At 31.5% G+C, this 15,533-nt stretch overlaps 1 protein-coding gene and 1 long non-coding RNA gene across 2 annotated transcripts in view; both read left to right on the top strand.

The window, feature by feature from the left end:
• Positions 1-15,533, top strand: part of LOC105829993 (peroxidasin homolog) — a 50,345-nt gene that overhangs the window by 19,937 nt on the left and 14,875 nt on the right. The window contains exon 2 of the mRNA XM_028194985.2: positions 5,947-6,155. Coding sequence (XP_028050786.1) covers positions 5,947-6,155 — 209 coding nt within the window. The remainder of the gene's footprint in view (positions 1-5,946; positions 6,156-15,533) is intronic.
• LOC118646633 lies at positions 6,354-8,786 on the top strand. Its single transcript, XR_004964140.1, has 2 exons — positions 6,354-6,835; positions 7,128-8,786. It is a non-coding gene; the product is annotated as an uncharacterized LOC118646633 (long non-coding RNA).

The following is a 15,533-nucleotide window of genomic DNA, read 5'->3' on the forward strand; positions in this document are numbered from 1 at the left end:
TTATTCTTAATGTAAACAGGATAACGTAAAAGAAAGCAATTAGAATATTGCACATTCATGAAAAAATTTCCGACCTTTTCGTTCGGTTCGTCTGGTCGGAGCGGCGGCGCCGAACCGTAGAAACTAAGGCGTCGGGGCAAATTGCGATGAGCTCGAAATAAGATCGTAACTTTTACCGTCCACTTCCACGGAGCCGGAAAACGATCCTCCCTCGCTATTGCGAAGGTCATTCGCCCGGTGCCCTAGAGCGATCTAAATATTCAGATCGCTGGGCTACTATACGAGATGCAGCGGTGGGCTGGCATTTCCCTCGGCCTTTCCTCCACCCCCTTTCCCACTCTCTTTCTTTCTCTGCGCCGGGAAATTGCAACGAAATGCGGGCGTAAAGACAGGCTGCGATCCGTACTCGTTTAAATACCTTAATCCGAAAGCACCGATACGCGATTCGCGTGGAAATCCTTATGGGGTCACGTGCACGAATCGGCATCGGATATCCCCGGCGCGAAAAGTGATTTTTCGCCCGGCTTGGATTTTTCTAGAGGGAAAAGGTGGCGGCCGCGAAGATTATTTTGTGACGATCGATACGTTAGTAACGCGAGAAATATGTGCCCGCTGGAGGTATCGTTATTCCTCCTCCATCATCGGCGTTTTATGATACGGCTGCGGTTGCTGCAGCTGTTACAATATATCTATCGGTACTTTCGTATCGATAACTTTATGCCATTCTTTTTCGCGGCCGCTTCGCGAGCCATTTTCCAGCGTAATGAATTCCGGCATCCGCCGCCGCCTCCGGGCGCGAACGAAAAGCTTGTTGTAATAACACGCTAAATTACACGATGCCTAAATTGGTATCGTAGAAGCGACTGAAAGGGGATCATAAGTAAAAAATAACCGTCTGGAACTTTTAAGCTTATTCCTCGATATGGCGTACCAACTGCTAAAAGAGTTACGAGAAGTTTAGTGCTGAAAATAAAATCGCATTTGTTAATCCCCATCGGAAAATGGCCTACTGAAATTGACGTTTTCATCGTCTCGGTGAGAATTTTCGCTGGAAATCTATCTATATTTATCGTTTTTGGTCGATATCTCTCTCTCCATGATTGATCTATCCCCATGATTGATTTATCTCTGTATCGTAGTTTTTTTTCTTGAGATATTAAATTTACTTCAAGTCGTATAAAACAAAGATGATGTGTAATCAATAAATGTCTATTGTTTTTGAAATTCCAATCTCTGAAGGAAAGCTCAAGGGATAAATAAATCTATGAATCATTACCGTGGGATTCCTTTTCCGTTCGTAGATCGACGCTAAAATGGTACAGTACGATTAATAAAAATGTCAGATTTGAAAAATACGAAGCTAACTTCAAGTCGCATCCTCTTCTACGATTCTTCTTTTACTCACGATGGTTTCAACCGAGGTGCGAAGAGTTATATTGCACCTGTCGTAAATCTATGACCTCGGACGCGGCCGTAATAACAAGAGTAACCACCCATGTCAAATGACGTCGAGTGACAGAAGGCGCAATTACCGGGAGTCGCTCTGAAAAAAAAAAGGAAGGAAGCACCGACATGAACTCGCCGACAATTCCAGCTTTTTTCTCAACTCCCTGAAAAACGAATGGACTGTAATTTGCTGAACGGCTGAGTCGTCTATAAATCGATGAAAATTATCCGAGTTATACTTCGAATCCATTCTCAAGTAATCTCGCTTCGCGGAATGTGTTTCTTCTATTGAACGTAATCTCCCGTTAGTTTTCGTTTCTTCCTCGCCAGAGGAACATCCCACTTTCGTTAAACAATCATCTAACGATTGATGCAATAAAAACGCTTTCATTGAAAATTTTTTTTATCTAGAATTGGACATTAATATTATTCGTTGTTTTATAATTAAAGGAATTTTCTACAAAAATCAAACAAGTCCAAAAAGTTAAACTTTGAAGAAATAAAAAAATTTATTATCCTCAAAACTTCGTAAATATAGTAATTTTTTCATACATACATGTAAGATAAAATAAAAAAAACTGGACTTGTTTGGTTCCTGCCGAAAATTTTTATTACCTTATGCTTATATATTTATATTTTCCGTTTTCTTTATTTTGATTTACTGTTGTATAATCCTTAATTTGAAAAAAAATAAACTTTCTTAGTTTTGCAAGAAACTTTTTAATTACGTGACTTTATTACTTTCGGTATTTCCATAAAAAATATATTACGGAGAGTGGAACTATTCTACATATCAGGTATAATTCGCATATAACGCGAAGTATATAAATTAATAAAACTTGAACCACAGGTCTATACAATGTGTAACATAGTATACTTCGCAAGAAACACGCAAGCCGCGTGTACTATATTGTCGCACTATACTAGTATACTGTACTGCACCACGGCACAATGGCGACGAGCAAGATATAAACGAACACCGAACAGCGTCTTAGCCAAGTTATGGTGCGCGGAGGAAACTTAATCTTTATCTTAATAATCTTTCCACCACCCTCCCCCTCCTGCCACCCCGGTGTTAAGTGCACTTCGGCATTCGTAAGAATGCATCCGCCCGCGTCGCTCATTATCTCTCGTGAGATGATGCCGCACGCGAATTCGCTATGCTAACCAACAAAAGGACATTTCTTGATATCTCGCGCCCGCCTGAGCGAGCATTTGCTTTAATTAATTTCGTAGCGGCAACTAAGACCGAAGAGCTTATAACGAGCTTTTCCATGCACCCCGGGGAGTCCTTCTCTCTTTGGCTTTCCCAGAACTCGCCCCTTATATATCATCACGGCTGTCTTCGTATATCGAGATTCGAGAGAGCATCCTTGCAAACACACACACACACACACACACACGCGTGCGCGCGCGCACGCACGCACCCATTCACGCTGCACGGATATCACATTGTTGGAGCATGAGACTGCCGCACCTGAGGCGTATCTCGGTGGAAAGCTAATGAAGTGCAAAGTTTTCCACGTAGACTATCAGCTTTTGCTCGCTCGCTGCGATATGTCCTCGTTAATTAGAGGGGTTACAATCTACCGTTTCCATTTCGATGCGTTGACATCGAACTAACAACTCTCCTCCTCTCGCTCTAGCTATCCCGCGAGAAACAAAGCTTCAACGATTTTGTCATTTAAAATTAAAGTGAAGAGCGCAGTGATCTATTTTGTTCGCGAAGTGCACGGATGCGAGTGTACTCCATCACGTTCGGAGATATTAGAAATCGATCGGCAGGAAATGTCTAGCATTTTAATGTTCCCATGTCGACTTAAAAATAATTGAGGTATATAAATATTAATAAAATTTAAATAAATTAAACATATAAAAAACAGTCTCCAATATTAACATTAAATTAAAATATATTCCATATTTTATATAACAATTGTTGTTTTATATACGAGTATAAGCAAGAAATTGTATTCTTGCTTGCATGTGAAACAATAATAATCTTGCTTATATGTAATTTAATTTCCTTTAAAGAACTTAGATAATTTTAAATTTCAATACAATATTATATTTTTATGCTAATATTATAAGAATCATCTTAAAAAATTTAATTGTATTAATAATAATGGTATAAAAAAAATCGTATTCTTCAAGTTACTTTTTTCTATCCGATATATATATTTTTTTAAAGTTATGAAAATTATTAAACTATGAGAATATTTTCAGAACAATAAACGTTTTTTCTTTGCACAATCTAATTCTAAATTTAGAGCAAAATTTTCACATTAACACAATTTTTTACGCTGTAACATGTTACAACATAATTCAAAATAATTATTTTTTTAATGTACAAAAATAAAAAGAGAAAAATGATCGTTTACTCTAATTTATACTGAAACAAAAGAGAACACCCTCTGATTTTTACTCGAGATAATTGTAAGTACAGAGAAACGCACTCTCCTTTTAATACGTATCAGATCTTGCGAAGAGGCCAAAGTTAAAGGACTATATTGGCGTCTTAGAGTTTTGTGTTCCCAGAGGAACAAGATACTACGACATTGCGGCTCATCGCCATTGTTTCCAAGATGGCAGTCTCCATTGTCATCAACGTGATGTATTATGAGAAAAACAATGAAGAAAGATTTATCTTAACCGGAAGCGGAGTCTTTTATCCAAACAACCCATTCACTACCTAATTCACTCTTAAGCTGAAGCGTAATGAGCTCTGATCTAATCTAATTCCATCCAATCTTCCTCTGGCTATAGATACATCCCGCAGCTATTACAGTTCTCTGATTACTCAGCTATAGATACTTTGTATGCACTTGGCTTGGTTGAAGTTACTCCCCGCCGTCTATCCGCGGATTGAAAAGACGCAGTCGATTGTGTGCTTCGGTGTCATCATCCTCGACTATTTTGAATCTTGGTCTCTTGGGAGTCATCGTCCTCGACTATTTTGAATCTTGATCACTGAGAAGACATTTCGAACCCAGATTTATTAGCTTTCTAACTTAATAATAGAGTATTACTGTAATTAAAATCAGCAGTAATAAGATTTATAAAATTTCTCAGGATAAGTCATTTATTTATTCATTTTATCGCATCTTTATCGCCAAAATAAAATTAAGATAAAAAAATGGACGAGTTAAATATTTTAAATACAGAGTTTATATGAAAGTGATATATATATATATATATATATATATATATATATATATATCTTTCGCCATTAAATCCGGAATATGCAGTGGAGTTTCAAACACTGAGCAAACACTTCTGCTACTTCGAGACATATATCGACCGTTCCTGAGTGCATTTCTAACTCAACAACTTGCAGTGTACAAAGTGCACGGGCGCTACGGACCATTTTGCAGCGTCTGAGCACAGCTACACTGACGTCACAGGTTTCGAATGTGATCCCATTAAATTTACTCAGCAATTAACCACATTTTATTGATTAAATTATAATTAAATAAAGAAACACCCTTTACGCATACGTAGATTTTTCAAAAAGTACGTAATTGAAAGTACGTACACACACGCGCGCGCACACACACACACACACACACACACACAAATATACACATATGTCGAACAATTTCTTTCACTACTATTTTACTTTAATTTTTTTTAAGTTTTAGTTTTGATTTTATTAAAAAATATAACTTCTGAATTCTTATTATTATAATATTATTTAAAGTATTTATTTAAATATTTATTTAATTTTACAACTTAAGAGATATAAATTTGAATATTTTCAGTTTTATATTTCGTATAATAATATAGCAACTGCAGTGATAGCGAATGGATAGAATTAAAAGTCTCAATTTGTCGAATGAAATACCAAACGCTTTCCAATCCGAGGGACACTTCGATCGCTGCTCGCATATTAAACTGTCCCTTTTCATATAATATTTAGCTCCTGTGAATATTGAAACAGCCGAAACCGTTAAAAAATCGATTTTTTGGTTATAAAAAGGTTAAATAGTTTTTATTAGAATTTTAGCCATTAATTTGAAAAAAAACCCGCTCTCCACAATATTGTGTATTTTATAGAGTTGTAAACGTTTCGTTGGATGTCGGTGCTTTAGGGCTTTACCCTCCTCGTGCATTTAATGGCTGCCATTACAGATTTCAATTAACCGGAAATTTCACTAATCGCTTGTTTGACTACGGAATTTACGGTTAAAGGCTAATTTGTCAACCGGAAATTAACTGGTGCAGAAATTAACATAGTTCATGTTGCATTACAAACTGAAGTTCTAAGAAGTAATCAGAAATCAGTCTATCAATGAATTGTTTGCTAAATAAGAAAAACAAGATTCAAATAAAGCCTCGATGCAACGTAAATCTAAAGTTTATAATACACGTACATAAACGTGTGACAATAAAAAGGTAAAATTTATATTTTTGCTTTTGTCGCCGACCGCGATGTAACATTAATCATTTAGCGTACACCACGACTTCTGAATACTCAATCAGCAAATTTCTCTCTTGTTACAGATACGCTGAGTCTAGGAGATCGGACGATAGATACCATGGACAGACACGCGATCCAGACCAGACCTCGGCAGCAAATGCTGGATCATTCTTCCGGCCCGAAGTCGAAACCGGAACCTACCTTCGACTACTCGCAGAACACCAACGTGACGGCCCTGATTGGAAAAACTGCATACCTCACGTGCCGAGTTCGCAATCTAGGCGACAAAACCGTAAGGGCTTTCATTATATTCCCTTGTAAATTATAAATTACGAAACAAAGATATTATCTGTATAATAGCAGCGTTTGCTCTGCTTGAAAATATTTCTTGGAATTATTATTCAAGATCGATACAAATCTTTATTTCGATATAAAAGTGTTAATTATTGTATAAAAATTTTATTAAACAGATATTAATTATTTTACATTCTTGGAACACGAGATCAAGAGACACGGTAGTGGCTCGCGCCAAGTGAAAGCGCAGCGCGAGCCCGACCGTGCTCTTTACGCGAGTACGCGACTTGCAAGCACTCGAGATTATTGAATCTCAGAAACGGTTAAATCGATCGAGTTTCTAAGTAAGCTCAATCGAAAGCTTGGGGTCGATTTATATTAGAAAACTATTTTTATTTTTTCTCTACATGTCCTATGAATGGAGATATCGCGACGCAAAGTCCGAAAAGCCAAAATTTCATTTAAGATACGTCGTCGTCATCGTCAACCTTGTTGGTATCTCTGCGGGTAGTGCGGGTGCCGAAAATGAGGGACGAAAATCCATTTCGCTCATCTACTACCGTGTGGCGTTCGCATCGTCACTATAGCACCGTATATGGCAATGTATAAGTCACGTGGTCACCAGTGGCTCGCTCGCGCCGTGAATTAGTTGTGTGAAGATGATAGGTTATATATGAGGTTTTATTATTATTAATCATTGACACCAATATAAATTAATTAATTAATCAGAGAGTAACATAGCTCAGTTTATCGATGAGGTAGATGAGATGTTGCGTGATGTAAAATGTGTATTATTGTTGTAATTGTCAATGATAATGTTGTAAGGATAAAGTAAAGAATAAAAATAGTATAATATTGATTGACAATTACAGCAACATTTTTTATCCAATACACAATTCTTCTACATCATACAATATTTAATCTCTCATCGACACTAATATAAAATTACAGAGCTATTTTATTTTAACAGGTCACATAAGTTGCTTCGGCCACAGGTCAGCTCCTGTCAAGTGACATGTGTAGTGGAGGTTAAATTATTTATTTAATGATTTTAATCATTGACACCAATATAAATTAATTAATTTCAGAGAGTAACATAGCTCAGATTTATCGATGAGGTAGATGAGATGTTGCGTGATGTAAAATGTGTAATTATTGTTGTAATTTCAATGATAATGTTGTAAGGATAATAAAGTAAAGAATAAAAATAGTATATTGATTGATTGACAATTACAGCAACATTTATCCAATACACAATTCTTCTACATCATACAATATTTCATCTCTCATCGACACTAATATAAAATTACAGAGCTATTTTATTTTAACAGGTCACATAAGTTGCTTCGGCCACAGGTCAGCTCCTGTCAAGTGACATGTGTAGTGGAGGTTAAATTATTTATTTAATGATTTTAATCATTGACACCAATATAAATTAATTAATTTCAGAGAGTAACATAGCTCAGATTTATCGATGAGGTAGATGAGATGTTGCGTGATGTAAAATGTGTAATTATTGTTGTAATTTCAATGATAATGTTGTAAGGATAATAAAGTAAAGAATAAAAATAGTATATTGATTGATTGACAATTACAGCAACATTTATCCAATACACAATTCTTCTACATCATACAATATTTCATCTCTCATCGACACTAATATAAAATTACAGAGCTATTTTATTTTTAATTTTAACCGGTCACATAAGTTGCTCTGGCCACAAGTCAGCTCCTGTTAAGTGACATGTGTAGTGGAGGTTAAATCATTTATTTAATGATTTTTAACATCTCATCTATTTAATCATCGTTCATTAAGATTTTCCACTTGTGTCGATGAAATAAATGAGATTGACACAAATGTAAAATTAAATAATCAGAGAATAACATAGCTCAGATTTTATACTGGTGTTGATGAGGTAGATGAGATGTTGCATGATGTAGAAAATGTGTATTATTGCTGTAATTGTCAATCATGTTATAAGGATAAGAACTATCATCATCACCAAGGTATTACTTTTGTCACCAAGATACAATTATATGTTACTAGTAAAGAATAAAATAGTATTGTTAAAACCATTTATTTGATTTGAAATTTTGTTAGATAATTAATATTGATTGACAATTACAGCAACATTTAACCAATACACAAATCTTCTACATCATACATCTCATTTCTCATCGATACTAATGTAAAATCAGAGAGCTATTTTATTTTAATAATCGGTTACGTAGGTTGCTCGGGCCACGGGTCAGCCCGTGTCAAGTGACATATGTAGTATTGGTTAAATCATTTATTTAATGATTTTTCAGGAAATATATTATTTAAATTAAATGAGTGACCAAACATAATTACCTTTTTAAATAAAAATGTAAAAAGGGCTCCAAGTGTGTGGGCTTCTTTAAGGGAAGACAGAAATTCAAGATAATCGTTTTCATCAAATTCAACTTAGGCATGGTTCCAAAACATGCTCTAAAGAAAAATTTTATTTAAAAATTTATAGTATTATATCCGTTATATAAACTTTAACTTCTTAGTAAAATTTTTCTCAAAAAGAAAGTTTTAGAGTGTAACCTTAAGTGGTCTATAAAACTAAGTAGTTTATAAAAAAATATAAAATGCGTGATATCCAAACAAAATTACCTTTTTAAAAAGGGTAAAAAAAGCGCCAAGTGTGTGATTTTCCTTTAACAAAAAATTTACAAAATTCAAGATATTCAATCTAAGTGATAGATACATTAAATTCAATCTAAGTGGTCTATAAACATTACAAAATGCGTGATATCCCAACAAAATTACCTTTTTAAAAAAGGTAAAAAAAGGCGCCAAGTGTTTGGTTTTTCCCTTAAGCAAAAAAATTATTGGATGTTTTAACCTAAGTAATATAAGAAAGAAATCACAAATTCAAGATAAAATTTTTAATCAAATTCAACCTAAGTGGTATATACTTTTGGATGGTTCAACCTAAATATTATACTCACACATAAATTAACTTCTCTACAATAATAATGATATCTAAATATTTTGCGCCAATTATAAGAACAAATATTTTTATAAAAACTAAAACATTATTACTATTCTTTAGCCAGTTTTTATAATACAAAATTTTTTAGATTTGACACTATAAAATTAAAGTATTACGTTTTTTTTTCTACAAAAGTAATGATATATATAGAAAATGCGCCAACTATAAAGTAGATGTTTATACAAGCTAGAACATCTACTTTATTATGCTTTGGCTGACATTATAGTTTAATTTTTTATTAAGCCCGTATCAGACTAGAGATTGATATTGAGATTGAAATGAAATATAACCAATTAGTTAGTCAAATTCTAATTCAATCTCAATCTCAATCTCTAGTCTGATATAGCTTTGATTGTCTTAAGTTTGTCTTTAGATACAATTTCGTTAATTACGAAGTATTTTAACGATAAACTTAAGAAGATTCTTAAATATAAGATTAAACTATAAATATTAGCCTTTTGTATTAAATATTGGCTGCTGTGCGCCGATACGAGGCTGCTGTGCACCTGCAAAAAACAATTGTCAGGAAGTATATTGGCAAAGAGTAAAGAAAATAATATTGAGCTGGTAAATAAGTTTTAATACAAACAAATTATAAATATTACAAATAAATATTTTAATACAAATAAATATTTTACTACAAAAACTTGGCGCTGCTAAACCGAATAATTTGCTTTAATACAAAATCATTTTCTTACAATCTCACTTACATATTAAAACAATACATATAACATACACGCATGCATGAGAGAGAGAGAAAGAAAAAGAGAGAGACAGGTATTCGAACGTATGCACGCATAAGAGACAGATACTACTTTCTTAAAAGTAAATCGCTTCCTTATAAACTAATAAGTTATATTATACTAAACTTAAGTAAATCGCTTCTCTATAAACTAAGTTATATACTAAACACACACACACACACACACACACACACACACACATTCAGATGCACATACAAGAGAAAAAGGAAGAGCTGGCAAATTATCTGGCATATAGAAAGTAGTATCTGTCTCTTATGCGTGCATACGTTCGAATACCTGTCTCTCTCTTTTTCTTTCTCTCTCTCTCATGCATGCGTGTATGTTATATGTATTGTTTTAATATGTAAGTGAGATTGTAAGAAAATGATTTTGTATTAAAGCAAATTATTCGGTTTAGCAGCGCCAAGTTTTTGTAGTAAAATATTTATTTGTATTAAAATATTTATTTGTAATATTTATAATTTGTTTGTATTAAAACTTATTTACCAGCTCAATATTATTTTCTTTACTCTTTGCCAATATACTTCCTGACAATTGTTTTTTGCAGGTGCACAGCAGCCTCGTATCGGCGCACAGCAGCCAATATTTAATACAAAAGGCTAATATTTATAGTTTAATCTTATATTTAAGAATCTTCTTAAGTTTATCGTTAAAATACTTCGTAATTAACGAAATTGTATCTAAAGACAAACTTAAGACAATCAAAGCTATATCAGACTAGAGATTGAGATTGAGATTGAATTAGAATTTGACTAACTAATTGGTTATATTTCATTTCAATCTCAATATCAATCTCTAGTCTGATACGGGCTTAATAAAAAATTAAACTATAATGTCAGCCAAAGCATAATAAAGTAGATGTTCTAGCTTGTATAAACATCTACTTTATAGTTGGCGCATTTTCTATATATATCATTACTTTTGTAGAAAAAAAAACGTAATACTTTAATTTTATAGTGTCAAATCTAAAAAATTTTGTATTATAAAAACTGGCTAAAGAATAGTAATAATGTTTTAGTTTTTATAAAAATATTTGTTCTTATAATTGGCGCAAAATATTTAGATATCATTATTATTGTAGAGAAGTTAATTTATGTGTGAGTATAATATTTAGGTTGAACCATCCAAAAGTATATACCACTTAGGTTGAATTTGATTAAAAATTTTATCTTGAATTTGTGATTTCTTTCTTATATTACTTAGGTTAAAACATCCAATAATTTTTTTGCTTAAGGGAAAAACCAAACACTTGGCGCCTTTTTTTACCTTTTTTAAAAAGGTAATTTTGTTGGGTTTATTATACATTTAAATTGAGCTCGTGAAGACATTCAATTGGTTATACACACATACACACAAATTTTTTCTTCCGTTTTATTTTAAGCATTTTAAAAGAAACGATATGTAAGAAATAATCGAATTATCCGGAATTCAAAAACGTTTATTGAACGTTGCCTAATCTTAGAAGTAACGAGAAACTTAATTTTATCGTAAATTCAATATCACTATTACGATTTCTATTGAAAGAAATGAACTATAAAGTAGTCAAAATGATTAATTAAGCAGATCATTATCGATAATTTTTCGAGAACATATGTATTCAGTTCCATCGTTTCGGTTATTTTAAATAAATGTGTTAGATATCGTATATCAACGATCCATATTTATTTTAATGTAGTATTTTCCTTCCGTACAGACTAAGAATTTGGTTACTTTATTTTAATGATAATAATAAAGATCTTTGCAACATTTCATAACAATTCTACACTTTATAAAACATGACAAAAGCGTAATAGAAAAGAACATAAAATGTTTGACAGAATTAAAACATTACACATTTTTACAAATTTACTCTTCTTGATAAATTACGATTGATTTTGTATTGAATTAGAATTACCATTGAAATCTTTCTTTAGTAAAAAAAAAGACGTTAATCGTTCTCAAACTCTAAGTGATTGAAAAATATTAAAAGCTCGCTTAACTTAAATTGAATTATACTTCATTGATAGAAACAGTTAACAAAACTTCGTTTTTCTTTTCATGTCAAATAAGCTTGACTTTAATCATATTTTAGAAAGTTTTCAATGTAATTATTGAAATTAAAGATCAAAGATTAAAAATGTAACAAAAAGAAATTGCACTTTATTAAACTTTTATCTAAAAAAATCGATTAAGATGCAAATAAATGACATTCTGATAATAGAACACTTTTAAAACTATTTTATTTGACAAAAAATTTTATGGTATTTAATTTTTTTTATAACGGAAGAATAAAACAATGAAAGAGAGAGAGAGAGAGAGAGAGAGAGAAATTGTGTGAAAAGGAAGGAGGAAGAGAAAGATTTAATTCGAACGCTATTATATATATAATAGCGTTGAATATTGTCTTCAAAGGCGACGTACTGATATATGGAAGAAAAAATTGGCTCTGCACACCTCTTTAGTTATTTTGCATTATGTGGTAATTGTGTTTAATAATAGAATCGAGGTTTTGCTCGAAAATTTTTCCGCGTTTCTGCTTTCTCACAAAGCAATTTAATTATTCGCGCACTAGTGGTTAAACTATTACAACGTGAAAGTCAATTTACAAGTAAGTTTAGTTTTGCTCGAGGCTGCTTGTTGCAAAGCCAATAAGTATTGCTAAAGTAAGTATAAGCAAGTATTACTAATTCATTTTAATGACTTAAAGACATAATGACTTAAAGTCAGAATTCTCTTTTATTTTTCAAATTGTTTAAATTATGTTTATTTCTTTAAGACGTTTATAAATTAATTTCACGGAAAGGTTGAAATAAATAAATTATTTTAATGTCGTATTAAAAATGATCAAAATAAAAATTTTGTTGTATTAAATGAGGATGTGCGGGATAGATATCGCGTGTACCTAAGATATTTCTTTCGATAATCTTTTTAATCTTTAATATCAATAATCGAAAAAGTTTCCTAAAATATTATTAAAGTTTATTTAAAAATAAATAGAAAAGAAAGTTTGTTAACTGTCTCTATCATTGAAATGTTAATAATTTTATTTAAATTGCAACAAGAATATATATTTTTCTTTTGTAATAGAAACACCTTCTGTTCTATATAACGTTAATATCATTTTTCTACGAAATTTACATTACATTTTTCCACAAATAATAAATATCAAACTAAATATAAAACTAGAAACGGATAGTCGGAACGTGATAGACCGGTTTTGTAAACATTTATGTAGGTCACTAGACATAATATACCGCTAGATTTTATTTTGTAAAGTTATACAATATATCAAATACATTCTATTGTGCGGATGTTGCCATAACGAAAGAGAACAACAAATCTGTATCACTTGTCGATCAATAATTGCAGTGATGACAAAAATATCGTCTATCAAAAGGTTTATAGATATTAAACATATCTATAATATCCTAAGTAATATTAGAATAATTCCATTATAAGTCATTTTTAATTCCATATTTTTATTTTTAAGTTTATTATTTTTTTAATTAAAAAATACATCCTAGTGTATTTTTATAGTACTTTAGAATACTAAATTAAAATAAAAACGTTTAAAATTAAAAACAATATTTAAAGATATAATTTTATGTTATTTCTATCATCTAAAATTAGGATATTTTTCCCTTTTAACAGAAATCTTACACATTCATGAAAAATATTATTATTATGAAATATAATTCTTAAAATACTAAAAACTATTGAACAATTTGTAACATTTTATCGGATCTGTTTTCTGTTATAACGCACAATGCTTTTTCATAAAAGAAAATATATAAAATTCAAAATAAATGTAAAATAAATTTAATAAATATATAGATATTACACATACGTTGTACCTCGCATTTTCGATACTTAACTAAAGGCAAGCATACAATCGAATGATTCAGGAAACGCACAATACCGAAATTATCTTCATTCAATTGATGGATTCAGTTGATGGATTAAATTCCGATACACACTTGATGCAACGCAATATCAAAAGGGCAGAGCTTTTAATCGTATTTTGTAATACAAACGCCTGTCTGATTAGTGTACTAGCGCTATCGGATTATCGTACAAAAAACAGCGAATTTCCACGCAATGCGGCTCATATGCATATTAAAAAGAGTTAAAGAGGCAAAATTACAGGAGCGAAAACGCAATATTCCACAAAATAATGAAGCAATGTAAGCGTTATTATAGAAAAAACAATCAAATTATTTATATTTTTATTATTAATACAAGAATTTGTGTTTGCCGACAATTTCGCGGAATTTCAAACTGAAAATTTCTGTTTTATTATCTTGTTTAAATTAAAAAGCCTGTGTTCCATATTATTTCAAAGATAATATCATATATTTTGCAATTTGACTTGCAATTAAATTTAAACAAATTAGCTCGACAATAATTTTCGATATCGATAGACTATATGAAGGCAATACTGTTTTTACTCGTATGAGATTTTAAATAAGATTGTGACACTTTGAGTAAGATTTTCCAAGGCAACGTTTTTAGTGCCGTCGTATCGAAACTAAAATTGCATGCAGTCTGATGTGTGTCATCAGACATCTCTCAACGCGCGTGTGTTATCAATTACTGCGTCAACATCGACATAGCGAGACGGTCGGCGGTTAGCATGACAAAAAGAGATATTTTATTTTTACGAATAAAGCTATAAATAAACGATAGAATTTCGCGGGGTGAATATCAGCAAAAACAGCGACTAACAAGATCGATAACCGTGTATTCAGCAATCAGCACAGTGTGTTCGTGAAAAAGAAGCGATTGCGAAAATAGAATAGTAAGGTATACACGTACATGTAACAAGATGATTCAGATAAAACGATATCAATTCTAACACGCCCTTCTTTCTTTCGTTATTATTAAAAATGCGAAAGATAGTACTCTAATTTCCGCGCAAAATTTACATAATGATTACTGGTTTCTCTGTAGAAGTGTTAATCGATAATGTTAATCGAGTACTATTACATTTTAGCACACAAAGTACCATTATTATTAATTTAGCACCATTATTATTAATTTAGTAATTATTTATATAAATTATTTTATTTTTAATAATTTATTTTATTATGAAGAATATTAATAAATATCTCTTTTAAATTTTAATACCTTTTTTAATTTTAAATTTTAATCTTTTTTAAAATTTAATAAATTAAATTTTAATTTATTCGTTTTTCAGTATTATTTTATCTTTATCAAAGTTTTTTTTAAAAAAGTATTTGTTAAAATTTGTATCAAATTCTTTCCGTATTTTAAATTCAAAATAGAGCGCTGTTTAAAATAAATACGGCGAATATGAGTAAAATCATATGAAAAAATTCGTTTTTTTCATTAATTTATTAAATAAATAGCATTCACAGTTAAGAGTCATTAGATCGATGACTTAGGTTGATTTTTATTCATTATTCAGATTCATTGGAACAGAAACTTTAATTACATGTTACGTATTTGCCAGAATTATCTTTCGAATTTTATATAAATGTGATTTAATGACTCATTGTCGCGTGGAAAAAGGTGAGAGACTTTTGCAATCTTTTCACGCCTTCCGCAAGCAAAAAGGAAGGCATGGGCACAAGGCTAACTCATGTGGCA

Source organism: Monomorium pharaonis, chromosome 7, assembly GCF_013373865.1.
Source record: "Monomorium pharaonis isolate MP-MQ-018 chromosome 7, ASM1337386v2, whole genome shotgun sequence".
Lineage (NCBI taxonomy): Eukaryota > Metazoa > Arthropoda > Insecta > Hymenoptera > Formicidae > Monomorium > Monomorium pharaonis.